Source organism: Panthera tigris, chromosome A3 (genome assembly GCF_018350195.1).
Source record: "Panthera tigris isolate Pti1 chromosome A3, P.tigris_Pti1_mat1.1, whole genome shotgun sequence".
Classification (NCBI taxonomy): Eukaryota; Metazoa; Chordata; class Mammalia; order Carnivora; family Felidae; genus Panthera; species Panthera tigris.
Window position 1 is genome coordinate 1,801,006 of NC_056662.1, and position 16,224 is coordinate 1,817,229.

Consider the following 16,224-nt stretch of genomic DNA (forward strand, 5'->3'; position numbering starts at 1 on the left):
CCAGGGCGCTGCTCCCACCTCCGTCTACAGTTTCCCTCACTGGGTTCTCACTGAATGGCACGTATATATTCAATCTAGAAAGGAGTAAAAACGCCCAGATACGTTTTGAGCTCAGTGTAAAATGTAGAATTGTCAAAACGTCAGCATAGAGCGTCAGTAGCGAAGTTAGTCATTGTGGTAAACGGTGACGGGACTGTATCTAGATCGCCTGAAGGAAATACCTGCCTAGTGCGACCGCTGAGTCACCTACTTCGTGGAGTTTTCGTGTTACGGCTACCTGCACCTGACTATGGAAGATTTTAACTTTTTATTGGCCAAGGATGTTAGTTGTTTCCCCCAAAAAGGAAGGTTGCTGAGAGCTTGTTGAAATTGTGAAACTGACCGCGGTGCCGTGCCGTTGCAGGCCAGCCCCCTGCTGCTTGGGCCTGCTCCGGGCCCAGCGGAACCACAGGCAGGCACCGAGGGAGCGGTGACACGGTGGATGGGGCGGGCCTTTCAAAGACCCCCGGAAACCCATTTCAGTGATGCGGGGCGCTTTCGGTCCAAACAGCCACATCTGCTGTTCTGGATGGTGCGGGGTCCAGCCCTGGAACAGGCCACAGGGCACAGAGGACACGGGAGCTCCAGCCTGGGGTGGAGGGGCGGGGCGGGGCGGGCATCTCCCAAGCAGGTTTACTGCGGACAGAGCTTTTAGAACCAGCCCTTGTCCCACGTCTGGAGAGCAGAGCCCCTTGTTTTGGGAAGCTGGCCCGCTGCACACTCGGGCTGGCTCATGCCCTTTACCCAGACCAGCCGGGTCAATGTCACTCGAGAGCAGATGTCGCCAAGGAGCCTACTAGCGCGAGGCCTGAACAGCTCCTGCCTCGGGACGGGCACGGCAGACAGGATAGGACTCCAGCAGCACAACCGACAGATCGATTTTACTCTCAGAGCAGAGAAGAAAGTTTTAAAGGTTTGCACGTTTATTTATAATTACAATTTACATTACTCCAACAGAGCAACCCATTGCTAGGTTCTAATTCTTAGCCATTAAGTCCTACAAAAATAAACCCAAGCTTTTACGGTAACTGAATCAATACAGAACTAAAACCTTTATAGCTATTTAAAGGGGTTTAGTTACCAAGGTGCTTATGTTCAACACAATGCCCTGTCCATCAGAAGGGCGCATGCTTATACTAAAGGTCTGACCCATTTACTCATGCAACAAATTTATATTCCCCACCCTCCCTCCACCCACCTGTAAAACAAAAACACAGAACTATTTACAATCAAGAAGAAATATGTTCTCGGTCAACCGACCTTGCAAAAAAGACTGGCTCATTTCCAAGTGGATGAGACACTGAACGGTGGCCAGAGTCCAACAGTGACTGGCCTGGGTCAGGGGATGGCAGGGACGGGGCAGGAAGGGTGGGGACACCACAGGGCTTTGGTCCCCAACCCTGGTTCCTATGGAAGCCGGGCTCTGAGCAACAGTTCCTAGCTCACGTTCAGGACCCCTTCCTAAGCCTCCAGGACTTAGCCCCCCCACACCCCGCCCCCACCACCCACCAGCCCTCAACCTTGACATCACGGCTCTGGATGTAAGGGTTGTCTGGTTTGTTTCTACAACATGATCCGTGGGACACCCCCACTCTCCCTGCCCAGGCCCACCCACCCCCGCACGTCCCCAGGCTGGCCCTGCCTGACTCCTGAGACCCCAACCTACGGCACTGGGGGGTGCCAGGCCAGCAGCACCAGAGGCCAGTTGGGTTATAAAGATGCAACTGGCTGCCACATTTGCCAAATGAGATTTGGTTCCACTTTAAAAAAGTCAAAGCTGTCACACAAAAAAGTCACAAAGTGAGGATCAAGCTTTTGCTCTAGAAACCTTTTTCCAAAATACCAAAACCTTAGAATTAGGCTGTGTGCAACTAAAGAGGAAAGACAGGCCAAGATACCTCAAAGAGGTTACCCACGAATACTTCCCCCAAACAAGTGGTTCTAACTCAGACCACGTCCAAGTCCAATTAAGTCCAAAACATAAGTAGTAGTACGGGAATTTTCCAAACTCGGTAAACAAAGTGACCCACGTCTCCCAATTAAGTGCAGCGTTTTCCGATAACCTCAGACACAGCTTCGTTTCTGTGCTGCTTCCGCAGGCACCTGCAAGAAAGGGACAAGACACTACGTGAGCACGCTCAGCACGTCCCACTCGGCAGCCCCCGCCCCCCCCAGCAGGAGCCAGGCACACAGGGTCCTGGGGAGAACGAGGGTGCTCAACCTCCCTCCCACCCCAGTCAGGCCAGGGCTCCCCAGACTTTCCAGTCCCAATCAACGATGAAAATCACCTTTGTACACACTGGGCACACCTGCAGCCCACTGCCCGCCCAGACCCACGGGGCACACAGGTGGATGGGACCTTGTTCGTGCGCACCTGGGGGTCCCTGCGGGGCAGGGAGGCCAGCTGGTGACGGCAGTCCTTGCCGACCCCACTGCAGTAGCACGCGCCCGGCCCCCACACCCGGACCCGCACTTCGGGGGCCTGCCGTCCCTAGAGCCCCCCAGGTGATTCAGAGGGCCGGGGCCCGCATCTTGGCCCCAATTCCCGCAGGCTCCTCCTCTTGCTGGAAGCCAGGGCCGCCGGCTCCAGGGCTCCTAAGCTCTTCCCGAGGAGGGTGCCCACAGGCAGTGCCCCCCCAACGCCCTCCCACCACCGGATCCGGAAGCCCCCTTCCGTCACTCACCTGCGGCCCCATCCTTACACCCTGCCGGTCCCAGCTCTGTGGGAAGTTGGGTTGCGGCGGGTTGTACCGTTGCCCCTGCCCCCTCGAAATCCACCCCTGAAGCTACGGCCACGAAGAAACCTTCCCGATACCCCGAAAGTCTCCGTGTTGAGCTTCCGCTCTTCGGCCCACGTAGTCCGCCTAGAACTGGACCACAGACAGGTGCGTGAGACCGACTGCAGCCGGCATCTGCTCACAGCTTCCTGAGCCAGCACAGGGAGGGGGTGCGGGGGAAGGACCGGCAGGCGGAGCCATCAGAGGGGGTGACCCAGTCAGGACCCCGCAGCCGGAGAGCCCACCCTGCGGGTGCTCCCGGCCACACTGCCAACGGGGTCTGCTGCTCACCGGGCGGGGCTGCCCAGCATGAACTCTCCTGCCTTTATCGACAGGTGAGTGCGTGACACTAGGCAGTGCCCGTGCAGGTTCCGAGACCCGAAGCGTACCACAGACCCCTCCAGAGAAGTTTCTAGTATGTGAGGAGAGGGCTGGGCTAGATGGAGCGGGATCTCCAAGAATATGAGGCTTACACCCTGGGGACGGTGGGGCCATGGCAAGGACACCACATACCACCCAGCGCCCTTCGTACGGAGGATGCGGCCAGCACCCACCTGTGTCCCAGGTGAGGGCCCCACGTCCGCTTACAGGCACAGAGCTCCCGCTCCACTGACCCCCCGGCCTCGCTTAGAGAGCCAGCAGCTGCACCCTCCACCCGCCCAGCCCGACAACCCCGACGGTCGCCGTGGTTCCCCTCACAACCTGTCAGCAAACCCGGTCCGCACCCCCTGCAAAGCAGAGTCAGCAGCCGAGCTCTCCTCCGCCGCCGCCACCACCCGATTCCGAGGCCCCAGGACTGCTGCACAGGCCTCCGGGTGGGCCACCGGCCCCTCTGCCCGCCTTCGGCATCCTCAGCAGAGACGGGGGAGAGGTCAACCGGCACCGCCCCCGGCTCCAACCTGGACAGCCGCCCACAGCTCCCGGCACGCAAGCTGGTCGTCGCCGTGGCCTACTCGCCCTGCTCGCACGCGCCCCCTTCATCCCTGGCCGCCTCTCTTGGGGCTCTGCTCCGGCGTGCGGCGGACGCCTGGCAGGCGGCCCGTGTGCGGAAGCTTCCTCCGTCCACCCACGAGCGCTCCCAGCACCACACGGTGTGACACCTCCGTACTCGGTTTACCTTTACCTTCCCCCCGCCCCCAGGCCCTGCCCAGCCTCCTCCTGCCCGTGCCCGGACGCGTTTCTACCCTACTCACACACGTACTCTCTACTTTCCCTGCCGGGATAGAAACACGGGACGGCAGGGCCCCAGCGTGTGCTGTGCCCTCGATGCCCAGCAGCGTGTCTGGCACTCCGTTCGCAGAATGAGTGCGCACGGGTTTCTGTGCCTGTCCCTTCTATACCGTCTAGCTTGCTCGCAGGGTAACCTTTGAGCACCAGTCTCCAGGGGCTCTAACTGCACGCCCAGGTCCCCAGCCTCAAGCAGTCGGGAGCCGAACACGCAGGCCAGCTGCTGCAGGCAGCAAGGGCCTCAGGCCACCGGGTCGGCTGCCAGGACAAGGCGGCGTGTGACCGAACGACCCATCACTCAGCTGGGGAGCATGGCGCCGAACTCAGCCGCAGTGGACACGAGAGGAGCAGAGCCAAGATGGAAGCGGAGGCCGGACCTCGGTCCGACCCTCAGGCGCCTGTGACTGTCAGGGGTTCCGCGCTGCCACCTGCTGGCGCCACCGAGACCGAAACAGGAGGAGGATCTTAGGTTTGTCCTGAACTTAGACGGGAGTCTGGTCTTCAAGAGAGCATGGCCCAGGCTCCGGAGTTTTGAGGCAGAATGAGTGTCTTCCTGCCAGCTCATCCAGGCCTCGCCAGCCCCGAGCCCGGCCCCCTCACCAGGCCCCCTGACCTGGTCTTGAGCTCAGAAGAGATGTTGTCGAAGAAGGACTTGGACTTGTCATAGTAGCAGTTGGGCCCCAGGTGGTCTTCCTCAGCAGGAGCCTCGTCACTCTGGGTCACCACCGCTGGGTCCTTCTCGTCCCCCTTCTCAGCTTTGTCATCTGCAGAGAGAAGCAGAGTAAACGGTGATGCCTCCCTCTGCCAGGGCGGGCCCCTGGGCAGCTGTCCTCAGGCCAAGCACATGGGGTGGGGGATGGCTCGTCGTCGTCTGTGTCAGAAGAAGGGCCCCCCCCCCCCCCCCCAGCCGTGTAGCTTGCTCCTCACCCACGAGCAGTCTGCGCATTACCCCAAGCCTCGTCCTCACTCAGGAATTCCTTAGACGGCGCCGCTTCCACACCTTCCCCGCCCCCACCCATCTGTCTTGCACCTGCAGCTACAGACACTCCCTGGTGGGGAGGGCACCCTCTGCATAACGCCAAACACCTTTAAAATTCAGTTTCTTCTTAAACTCTTTGTCCAGCTCCTCTCTGTTGAACTGGGCGTTTGCACTCTCAAAATCAAAGTCGCCTTCAAACTTGATCGTGTTCTCTTTGACGTTAGTCGGGCGGTTTTGCCCTCTGGAGCGATTCCTCGTTCGTCTGTTCCCTGGGGGAAGGAAGGAAAGCCGTGACCGGTGAGCCGCCGAGCTGACATTACTCCAGTGAGATGGGTGACAAAGAGGGGACACGGCACACGGAAGCGGACACTGAGCCCCAGCACCCCAAAGCCGTCACCCACAGAGACCAAGCGGAGGGGCGAGCAGGGAAGCGGAGCACAGCCGGGTGGCCCGCGGCTCCCCGGAACTCAGGTGGCAACGACAGCGGTTACCTGATCTCCTCCTCTGAGGTCTTCTGTTCTCGTCGTTCACCTGCCCTTGACTCTGCACAGCTGTCGGCTGAACTACATCTAAGGCGCAAAAGGAAAGAGTAAGGCAAGCGCCCACCGAAGCAGAGCCCAGCGACGGAAGCGGGGTGGCGCGAGCACGGGGGCCACGCGGCAAGGGCAGGCCCTGCGAGAACACGCGGTGTTTACGATGGGGGGCAGGGGGTGCGGGCTTTTGAATGCAACAGAAAGAAGACAGAAAAGAGAACCCCAGGAAGCAGGGCGCCACTCTGAGGCGGTGAAGCGGACACCAGGACGGGAAGGGACAAGTACCGCTGGTGGCCTTGCCGCCTGGCTGGGCCGGGCGCCCGTTCAGCTGCATCCCCACGGTGGCCTTGCCAGGTAACAGCTTTTTGGCATTCAGGTTATCGACGGAACCAGTCTGGACGGCCTGCTCCACCATGGGGCTCTTGCCGACTGGGACGGACGGAAAACCAGCTCCTGAGACGGGAAGGGAAGGAGCGCTGAAGACCAGAGAGGAGAAAACCTCACGGCCCTCCAGCCCCTCCCTCGGGGTGGCGGGCCGGGCAGTTGAAGGCACCACCTCGAGACTCTCCCAAGTCTGGCAGAGCTTCCCGGACCATCCCCTCCCGTGACTAGCCCGCCGGCCACAAGGCCAGCTCACCAGGGAGCCCTGAGCCCCCGATCCCCAACCTAGGTAACCCCGAGGAGACAAAAACACTCTGCCAGAAACGAACACCTCCCAGGTGGTTTAGAAAACAGCTTTCCAAAAACCACACAAGGTCTAAGCCCGAGGGGGCTCCCTGGTTCCAAAGTGCTGGCAAATTCACGGTCGGGGAATTTGTTTTGTTCTGGTCCACGCTGGACAAGAACCATCCCAGTCTGGGATCTTCTAGTAAACGGTCATCCTTTAAAGTTAAGCTCTAGAACACGGTCGTTTCTGCTTGAGGCATTAACAAAACCAAAAAGAATGATGCGATAAGACCCGACTACAGAAAAGCAGCGCATCTTGAGGAGACCAAGGCTCCCAGGCTGCCCTTGGTGGTGGGGCCGCACCAGAGTCTGTCCCTACGACGCTGCAGTCTCAGCCCTCGGCGGAGGTCCCAGCTCCCGAGGTGTCCTCTGAGGCAGGAAGGGGGAGAGGGCACGCCACCCACACTGGTCCGTCCCCCTCCCCCCCTCCCCGTACCGTCTAAACAGGGCACTGTGGGGCTGGGCGGAGGCATACGGAGCTCTGAGGCACAAAACCTGGGCCCTGAGCGCGGAGGTCGCCTTCAGGAGAGACGGCCCATTACGCGTGAAAACTGGCTATTTCAGCTTTCTGGTTTTTCACGTGAGACAGAAACTAAGGCAGTTACTGTGAAACCTTCCTCACGACCAGATCAAGAGAAGAGCTCCCCAGGCAAGCCGGACGGCCTCGCACACTGGCGCGCGCAGGTGTCCTGTGACAGGACCACGCTGGAGCCCCCTCCCCGGCCTGCCACCTTGCCCAGCAGGGCCCTCCGGGAACGCAGCCCGCTGCTCCTGCCACACTCCAACTCGATGGGGGAGAGACTCAGGCTCACCCGTCCTTGATAAAACGAAAACCATCAACAAACTACCCTCCCCTGAGAGCAGCTTTACACCAACAGTTCAGAGAACAAACCGTCTAACGTAAACCCTAACTGGGCAAAAACACCACTGCTGCTACGTCAGGGACACGCTGGCATCCGTGCGGGAACGGAAAGCAACACGTGCAAAATAACAGACTGGCACGGATGCTCTGGGTGCGACCCTGGACTGAGCCTCCGCAGCGGGGAGGGCAGGGCATGGCGCTCTACCCAGACAGTCAGGCACGTGAACCTCGGCTCTCAGAGAAACGAGAAGAACATCGAGAAAGACCGAGAAGCCCCAACAGGTGCCACGGCCCAGCTGAGACAGGCAGTGCACCCCGGCATTAACAAGCTGGTCACTTGGCCCACGCCGTTCACCTGCTCGAGCGAGTCTCCCAACTCTAACGGGGCTTCACGTTAGAAAGACACCCGAGGCCTCTCGGAAGGGTGACGAATATGCCACGCGGCTCCCAGAACAGCATGTGAGTTTCTTAGGGACGCTCCCCTGCAGTGTCACCCGGCAATCTAGAACACATTCTGGGCCAGCTGAAACCCCAGGGAAAGGCTTTCTGTGCAAAGCTTCCCACATCTGGTAGTCTCGATCCAGGTCCAAGCGGACCCTGGACCCAGCGGGGAGTGAACAAGTTCCGGGTCAGTTCTTTCTAACGCCTTCTTTAAAACCGTGCGAGCTCGTTAGTAAGTCACGACTACGTATTGAACCACATGGAAGCAGCTGAACTGACCCTCGGGCTTGGCAAAGTATCTACTACAGCCCCTGTCGCTCTGGGCTACTGGTTTACCCCCTTGCTCTCAGGACGGCAAGACAGCATGCAGCTCTCCCCGACTGCGGTTACCCTTGGAGGTGAGCTGATGTGGCTCTGAGGACACGTCAAGCTCTGAGGCGGGCTGTGGAGACGGAGAAGAGCTAGGGCTGGAAGCTGCGGCCGAGGCTGGAGGGCTCACCAGCTTCTCTAAAGGAAGACAGAGGAGAGCAAAAGAGAAAGTACGCAAGTAAGTAACGAGACACCGGCCCCGTGGCCAGCAAGCTCGGAAGAGCCAAGCAACCTCTCAGGGGACACGTGGCTCACACAAACCTATTCTAGAAACACCGTGAGCCAGGCAGAGCAGCAGTCCGGACAGCGTGACTCAGGAGCGGCCCAAGAGCAGGTCTGCAGGGCCTGCCCACAGCCCCGGGCTGGGGTAGGAGCCTGCCGACTCCAGGGTTCGAACGCCTCGCAAAGCTGCGTCCGGGGCCAGGCAGACCGTCACGCTACACGTGCAGCAGAGAACCTCATTCCAGGATCGATCCACCTCGGGGGACGGAACTTTTGAGCAAAGCAGGGACAGCAAAATGCCTAACGGATGGGTATCGATTCAGCTTTTTGCGTTTACGGGCTTCCAAAGGTGTCAATAGTTAGAGCCCATCCGTAATCACAAAACCAGTTGTTTCTTATTGAAGCAAACATGCCGTGACTTCCACCCAGACCCAGGCTGACGTTTCAAATGAATTTTGATTTGACTCATCTGTCCCCAAAGTCAGACGAACTCTTTTACTCTCAATTGAAGAGTTAGCCGGCGTTCTAACTGGTTCAAGTTGCACTGAGTGCCGTGCTGAGCGTGCGGGAACAAGCAGAACAGGCCAGGAACAGGGTGTCCCCACGATCAGGGTCTGCGGCCCCGCCTCCTGGAGATCACAGCGTGAGTTTAGCAGACAGAAACAGGTTACTCACCTAGACCCAAGGAAGCGGCGTACTGCTGGCTGAGCAGAGAGCTGGCAGCCAGCTGGCTGTAGGGCGGCATCCCTCTGAAGGGGCTGTAAGGCACGTGTGGCTGGAAGGAGGAGGCCGAGCCCGAGCCCAGGGAAGACTGACCAACGAGACACACAGATGAGAGCAGCGCAGAGCAGTCAGACTTGTCTGCCTGTGTTCCTGGAGGCCCGGGGTCGCGGGGCAAAGCCTCCAGAACCACCTAAGGGAGCTCAGAGCTGCCTTGCCCACATCCCGTAGCCAGGTCCGCCCGTCCGGGTCACTCTAACCGGAATTTCCCCTAACTCAGTTAACCCCTCAGATGGCTCCCCACCGACTGTCGTTCCCTAGTTTAGCCTCTGTAAGAGGGCAGACTTGCCATCCGAGATTTGGCCCTGCCCCCAACACGCAGCAGCCCAGCCACACAGTTCCCACACGTGCGACACCTCTCCGGTCCCCATACCCTCAGGGACGCTGCTGCCTGTTGCTCCCCAAAGACCTCTTTGTGCCCCGAGGCCTGACTCAGGTACTTGCCTCTTCTGAAGTCTCTGAGAAGTCTCCCTCCAGACCTTTCATAGGTCTGGCCCGGGGCTTCTCCACATGTCCCCAGAGCCCCCCCAAGCATGCTACCTTCCAGGGAGCGCCCTCAGTCCCAGAGCCTCCCGCAGAAGCAGCCTCGGAGCGACCAATGAATGTTCACATGTGCAAGTCAAGAAAATATTAAGCTAGGCTCCCCCGTAATCCTGGGCAAATTCTGCCCTAACGCAGGAGGCACGTATACGGCCTAAGAACCGCAAGGTCCATGTCCCACGACACTGGGGTTTAAAATCCAGACGACGTCAGGAGAGCAAGTCCTGCTGTCTCGACCCAACAGTAAGGACAAACGTGATTCCCCAAGCCTCCCCGGAAGACTAGAAGCACCACCCCCTTCTCTCTCTCTCTCTCTCTCTCTCTCTCTCTCTCTCTCTCTCACACACACACACACACACACACACACACACACACTCGCACACACGGAGAGCCTCTCTCTACAACACACGACACCGCAAGCTGAGGTTAAGACTTTCTGCAGCAACAGCCTGCGCAGAAATTAAACCACTTTTCATTGAAAGGCTATTCCTCGAGTCGAGCGCTCCCGCCAGACAGAGGACACCAAGTTCCACTTGGAAAGCGGCACCTCTCGGAAAGCGTGCCCACGTCGGGAGCAGGGCAGCACACTTACTTGGACGATAGCAGGGTCCTGCGGGAGCGTGTGCTGGGCTTTCGGAGGCTCACACACGGTGATATCTTTGATATCACTTCCCCGGAAAATGATGTACTCATAGATCTCCTCTCGCGGGGGGGCCGGCCTATCTGTGGGACGGTCTTCGGTACCGAAAGACCTCACTTGGGAGTTGAGAGAGAGAAGGGTTAGGTTGTCGTCCTCGGCCAAGGGCGTTCAATCATCCTCCTGCACTGCAGCCCTCGGGCACTCTGTGCCCGGCCCTGCCCTGCACACCACCCTCGGTCCACCTCCCAACGGCTACTCCACCCCCCAGTTTCCAGAGCACAATGCCTACAAGACCCCGGCTGGCAACGCTCCAGAAGGTTCTGGGGCCCAAAGACAAGTTAACAAGTTCTGAGGCCCACAGTCCCCCGAAGTTGACGGTTCTCAAGTGTGAGCACAGGAGGGCCAGCGCCCTGAGCAAACAGTCCACTTTGCAGAACACCCCTCTACACCCGACTTCTGAGATTAAACAGCCCGCCAGCTGCTTTTTGCCTGAAACCTCGCCGCACGTCACCCCTGGGAGTTTGTTTTGTTAGGCGAGAAGCCTGTGGGCTTGTTACCCGCACCCTCTCCGGGAGGGGCTCTCACAGAAACAACGGGAGAAGTGGGCTCAGAGCCTGGACCCACACCACCGCCAGCCTGGGTCTGCCCGAAGGCCTTCTTGGGGTATGCACCCTTCCCAGCAGGGTTCAGGCTCTGCGGGCAGAGCCGGGCTCGAAGCAGCCTCTATCTAATCTGAGCACAACTCCTGCTAAGGACCAGAGGCTCTGGGCCTCAGTTTCTCCAACGGGGATGGCATGCCAGATACACTCAAGTGCCAAGGGTATACGTCAACACATAACCTTGCAACTCTGGATTCTCTCCTGGAGCCACGCAATTGGTCTCTCCTAGAACTCGAGCGCCAGACTTTAGGAGGTATGCCCGGAGTTTGGAATGACTGCGTCCTGAAGGCCCAAGGCTCCCTCTGACGTGGGAAACAGGGACGCCGTGCCCTGACCCTCACAGGCCCAACGACACCCATCAAACACACACCCAGGGTTTCTGCAGCCCTGGCTGCACCCGGCACTCCTCTCCAAGAGGCAAGGGAAGGACACTCGCCATCTTCCCCCGGAGGATGAAGACAAAGAAACTTTGAGCCACCTCCTCCTGCCTCTACAAGCCTGGAAAAGATTCTGGACTCCCCTAGAGCCACATTCCAGCCTCCTGCCTCTACGTCTGGCGGGGGCTTCAGGGTGCTCACGGCGCCTCCAGGGAAGGGTCGGCCACAAAAGGGGAAAGCCACAGACTGAACGTCTGCATTAGGGCAGGAGAGCGCTTTAAGTGGGGGCACCTAGCAGTCGACCGATGCTCCTCTCCCGGCAGGAGGCTCCATTAAGACGTGGTGTTTGTTCAGGCTCAAGGCCCCAGCTGCTTAATAGGTTCCAGAAGGGCTCACAGGAGTAGCGTTCTGGGGAGGCCCCGGGGAGCCTCAGGCCCCTCGCCCCGCCCCTCCTCCGCAGGGACCGGGATCTCGGCGCCCGCCGCCCCCTCCGCCCAGCCCAGCAGCACCGGCCAGCCACCTGCAGAGGTGGGCTGCGCGGAGGAGGGGGCGGCGCAGTGGGAGCTGGACCCGCCCCCACCTCCCCTCCCCACCCTCGGGCTGGGCGGGCCGGCCGCGCACAATAACCCGCCGCCGGGGCCGGGGGAGACCATTGTGCCGGCCGAGCCCGGCGGGGGAGGGGGGGGCTTCGCGGGGGAGGAAGCGTCCGAGGAGGTGGGGGGCGCCCGGAGGGGATGGGGGGGCGACGGCGCCCACCGGCTGTTGGCGCCCGGGGGCCGGGGCGGTTGGGGCGGCCGCGGGGCCGCTACCTTTGGCGAGCGCCACGGTGGAGTTGTCCGTGTCGATGGTGTAGAGGATGCCCTCGTAGCGGATCTGCGCCTTGGAGATGAGGCTGATCTTGCTGCCCAGGTACGGGGTGCCCGAGGAGCCGCTCATGGCGGCGGCCGCCCGGCTGGGCCTGGCCCGCTCGCCTCCGCGCGGTCGCCTCGCCGCCGCCGCCCGCTCCTCCGCCTCGGCGCCCCCTCACCGTCGCCCGACGGGCCTGCGCGGGGACCAGCAAGCAAGCGGCGGCGCGCGGCCGGGGGCTCTGAGGGGAGCGCGGGGGAGGAGGGGCCGCAGCAGCCACATCCGGGGCCTCGCGCCGCCACGCCCCGCCCCCGCACGCTCGCCGCCCATTGGATAGCCGCGCCTGCCTCCCTTTAAATATGGCCGCGCCGCTTGCCTGGGGGCGGGCCCGCTCTCCGCGCCTGCGCAGCACGCGCCGTGAGCCCGGGCGGGCTTCCCCCGGCTCTCCGCCCCCTCCTCGGCCAACTCCCGGCGGGCCCCGCGCGGGGTGGGAGCACGAGACCTGGCTGGCAGGCTCGGGGGGAGGGGTGGGAATCGGGAGGGGCGGAGCGCGCGTGCGCAGGCAGGGGGCGGGGGGCCATGCTGGAGGGGCGGGGCCGGGGGGGCGGAGCGTGGCGCCGAAGCCCTGCGCGCCAGTTCCTGAGAGCAGTCCCCGAGCTCCATAGCGTCTCCGCGGAAGAGACCAGAAGAGCTTCCCCTGTGCTGGGCTGGAAGGCCGCCCGGCCGGGGTGTGTCCCGTTCCTCCCGTTCTAAAGCACCGGCGGGCCGGAGTCCCTGCCCGGGGCAGGGGGGGGGGGGCGGGCGGAGGCGAGGGCTGCGGGTTTCTGCCCGCGACGTGGAGGCGGGGTGCGGGGGCCGAGGTCCCCAACCGTGGCGTGGAGGCAGGGGCCAGGTCTCCCTGTCCAGCGAGGTGAAGGCGGGGTTCAGGGTCCCTGCCCGGGAGGCGAAGGCGAGGTTTGGGTCCCTGCCTACGAGTGGAGGCGGGGAGACGGGAGTCCCTGTCTCGGAAGGTGAAGGCGGAGTTCAGGGTGTCTGACCCGCGGGGTGAAGGGGGGGTTCGGGGTCCCTGCCTGCGACGTGGAGGCGGGGGCTCGGGAGTCCCTGCCCAGGGAGTTGAAGGCGGGGTTCGGGGTCCCTGCCTGCGACGTGGAGGCGGGGGCTCGGGAGTCCCTGCTCAGGGAGTTGAAGGCGGGGTTCGGGGTCCCTGCCCCAGACGCGGAGGCGGGGGCTGCCCTCTGGGCGCAGTGGCAGCTGCGGGTAACGAGCGCTTCCGGCGCGTCAGCCGCTAAATATAAAGTGCTGAGCGCATCTTCTCTTTTAATCCCTCCCCTCCCCCAAACCTGCGGTAGCTTCGTGTCCCTTAAAATAAATCCCAGCCCGCTACCAGCGCCTCAAAGCCCCGCCTGGCTTGGCCTGGCCCGCCCGGCTCCAGCCCGGAGGCCTCCTGGGCGTCCTCGGTGAGAGGCGGAGAGGGGGGCTCCGACTGTCCCTGCGTGGTCAGCCACTAAGAGCGCGCACGTGTGCGCTGGCTTTTTGTCCGTCTCTCCCTCTGGCCCGGCCCATCAGATCAGGGATTAGTGCTGGGCCCTGGAAGAAACTTGGTGCATGGTGACCAGTATTTTATAAAAATGAAACAGAATAAAACGGAAAATATCAGGGCATCCCACATAGTGAGAATATTGTTTTGCGTTGAGGCCGTTTATATGTGTGAATACTTACGTGGGTACTGGGTCAAATGTGGGATGTGTTTCTTACCAGAGTGCCAAACAAACGAATGAAAGCCACTGCAGGGAACAACTTGAGCCACCCCACAGACTAGGCGTTCTGACTCCCCTGGTCTTACAGAGGAGGACTGAGATCCAGCACAGGACAGAGGAGCTGCTGGCAGGACAGGTGCCTGCCCGTCACAGAACACTCTGGTCCCACCGGCACTCAGCCATGGCCAGTACCAGAATTTGAGAAAAGGGAGCAGAAGAGATGGAAAAGTCTTCAAGATGTATCTGCCAAGAGCTACCTGTACATTTTAGACCTGGTTCTTGACTCGTGGAAAATTGCAGTGGTGAGGAGAGCAAGGACAGGACGGCCATGGGATTGGTGTAGCCCCACTGAGAGAGATCTCTGGGGATCCGGGCATCCTGCTCCTGGAACAGAGGTAGGGCTCTCCCTCACTGTGGCACAGCCTTTCCCTGGGAGCGCACCTGTCTGGAGTAGCTGTCGTCCCCTGTCCCCTGATCATCTCTGCAACCATCTGGCCTGGTTGTCCCCCGTGCAGCCACAGCCCTCCTTCCCTCCACTTTCCAGCTCTAGAACATGACTTGCCCAATGTTACAGATTCTGTGCCTCCCAGATCCTGGTTTCTGGGCCACAGGCCTCTGTGTTGGAGGTGGGGAAGGACTCTTCACTAACAGGAGTTGGTTCTGTCTTGGAAAAGAGAATTAGACCCGAAGCCTCAGGACCAGGGTGTGGTGTCATTCCTGGAGACCTCCAAGAGCCTGCTAGGCTTCTTGGTGTGCAGCTAGGTGGTTCCCTGAGGACATTAGCCACGGGGCAAATGCCCAGGCAGGGCAGAGGCTAAAAATATATGGGGCACACAGGCCCAGGAATGCCAGTCCTACCACCCATTCCTTGGTGTCCTGCCCAGAGCGGAGGGTACTTTGCAAAAGGTTTGAGAAGGGGAACGGTTGTGGCAGTACCTAAACTTGACTCTGGAGGTCATCGGCGTGGTCTGTGTCCCAAGCTGGGGCACACCCATCCAGCACGTCCACCCTAGACAGCTCTTCACGGAGCCTATTGCCAAGCCTTAGACTCCTGGGGTGTGTGTGTGTGGGGGGGGGGGGGGTGGACGGAGAGACCGCTGAGGAGCTGGGAAACCCTGAGCAGTTCGGATTCCCTCTCTCAGTTTCTCCGTTTGTCCGACAGAGATTATAGCTGTGCTGCCCATCTCGTCAGTGCTGGTGAGGAGCCTGGAAGACCGTGCCCGTGGGGGCCTTGGCAGGGGCCAGGAGCCCACCGCCTGGGCCCACCCAATGGGAAGCTGGCTGTGCCGAGGACCACCCACTGCAGACGTGAGCCGCTTACCTAAGCACCTGCTGTGTGTATGGAGAAGAGTGAAGCGGGCCCTCATAAGGACAGGTGTGAATGTGTGGACGTGGGACGCCGCCCTGGGTCCCATCACAGGCTGGCAGCGTCACACGGCCAGCGTCCTGCAAGAGGAGGGCACGTTGCCGCAGCCTATCACTGTGACTCTGATGTCCCCCTGAGGAAGTATGGGCCATGGGTATGCTAGGTATCACTGCTTGCTGGGAGCAAAACGTAACAGGTGAGTTGATTCAAAGACACGTCAGTGATGGGTGATCTACAGAGCAAGTCAAGTCAGTGGCCTGAAGCGTGGGAGCATGCCAGCGGGGCAGGACCTCACCCGTCTCCTGAGGCTGGCACAAGGGAGGCGGGTGCTCGCCTCTGGGGAAGCCCTGGCCCCGCTGCAGGTAGCGCCGCCCGGAGGCAGCCGAGAGTACAGGCGGGCTGGGCGCGGAGATCAGGGCTGGCTTTGAAGGTGCCACCTACTAGGCCTTCCCAGCAGGGAAAGGGGCTGGAGGCCCGGGGTGTTCGGTGGCCGAGGAGCCGGGAGGGAAAAGACCGGAAGGGGATCTTGTTGTTCTTCCGGAGCCAAGAATTCTGAGGTCTGACCTGCTCTCTGTGAATCCTGTTGAAATCCATTTCCTCCTGCCCGGGGCCCTACAGGGCTGTTTTCCTTAGAGACACGAGGAGCACCAGTAGGTGAGGGCCTGAGGTTCACGCATCTTGTTCCCCCTCTCCCCTCCCCTCCCCCTGCCCTCTCCCCTCCCCTCCCTCTCCACCCTTTCCCAGTTAAGCACTCTGGTGTGAGGGAGCTAGGGAGTGAGAAGTCCAAGAAAAACATTAGGGCCCCGACCCCAGCAAGCCACAGCCACCTTTCCCGGCTTCCCGCTGGGCAGAGCGCTGAGCAGAGTTGGCTCCCCAAGGGGAGCTGCCCCTCAGAAGTTCAGAGGGAAACCGTTCGAGATTCTGGAAATAGGAGAGGGCACCAGAGGAGGCCCGAGAGGCTTCTCTCCTGATGGCGGTCAACTCCGCTGCTGCTCCCCAAGGCTTGAAGAGTGGCGACAGTGTGGGGGGACATGTTCCTGGGCCTCACTGCTGGAACCTGGCCCGGGGCCTCCTGGCTGTGGGC

At 60.9% G+C, this 16,224-nt stretch overlaps 1 protein-coding gene and 1 long non-coding RNA gene across 5 annotated transcripts; one reads left to right on the forward strand and one right to left on the reverse strand.

Annotated features, from left to right (window-relative positions):
* Window positions 1-1,560: 1,560 nt before the first annotated feature.
* LSM14B (LSM family member 14B) lies at window positions 1,561-12,255 on the reverse strand. 3 transcript variants are annotated; one of them, XM_042979999.1, is made up of 10 exons: window positions 11,981-12,255; window positions 10,088-10,251; window positions 8,851-8,986; window positions 7,975-8,091; window positions 5,841-6,008; window positions 5,514-5,591; window positions 5,130-5,291; window positions 4,657-4,807; window positions 2,724-2,909; window positions 1,562-2,142 (listed from the first exon to the last, which is right to left on the reverse strand). In XM_042979999.1, the coding sequence occupies exons 1-9, from the start codon at window positions 12,105-12,107 to the stop codon at window positions 2,738-2,740; spliced, it is 1,275 nt and encodes a 424-aa protein (XP_042835933.1). In that variant the 5' UTR covers window positions 12,108-12,255; the 3' UTR covers window positions 1,562-2,142; window positions 2,724-2,737. The 3 variants fall into 3 exon arrangements, with proteins under 3 accessions (XP_042835934.1, XP_042835933.1, XP_042835935.1); XM_042980000.1 differs by lacking the exon at window positions 5,514-5,591 and having other exon boundaries at window positions 1,561-2,142; XM_042980001.1 differs by lacking the exon at window positions 7,975-8,091.
* Window positions 11,983-15,844, forward strand: LOC122237133. Of its 2 annotated transcripts, none has more exons than XR_006215333.1 (3): window positions 11,983-12,080; window positions 13,776-14,169; window positions 14,937-15,844. It is a non-coding gene; the product is annotated as an uncharacterized LOC122237133 (long non-coding RNA). The 2 variants fall into 2 exon arrangements; XR_006215332.1 differs by lacking the exon at window positions 11,983-12,080 and adding an exon at window positions 12,670-12,745.
* Window positions 15,845-16,224: the final 380 nt, after the last annotated feature.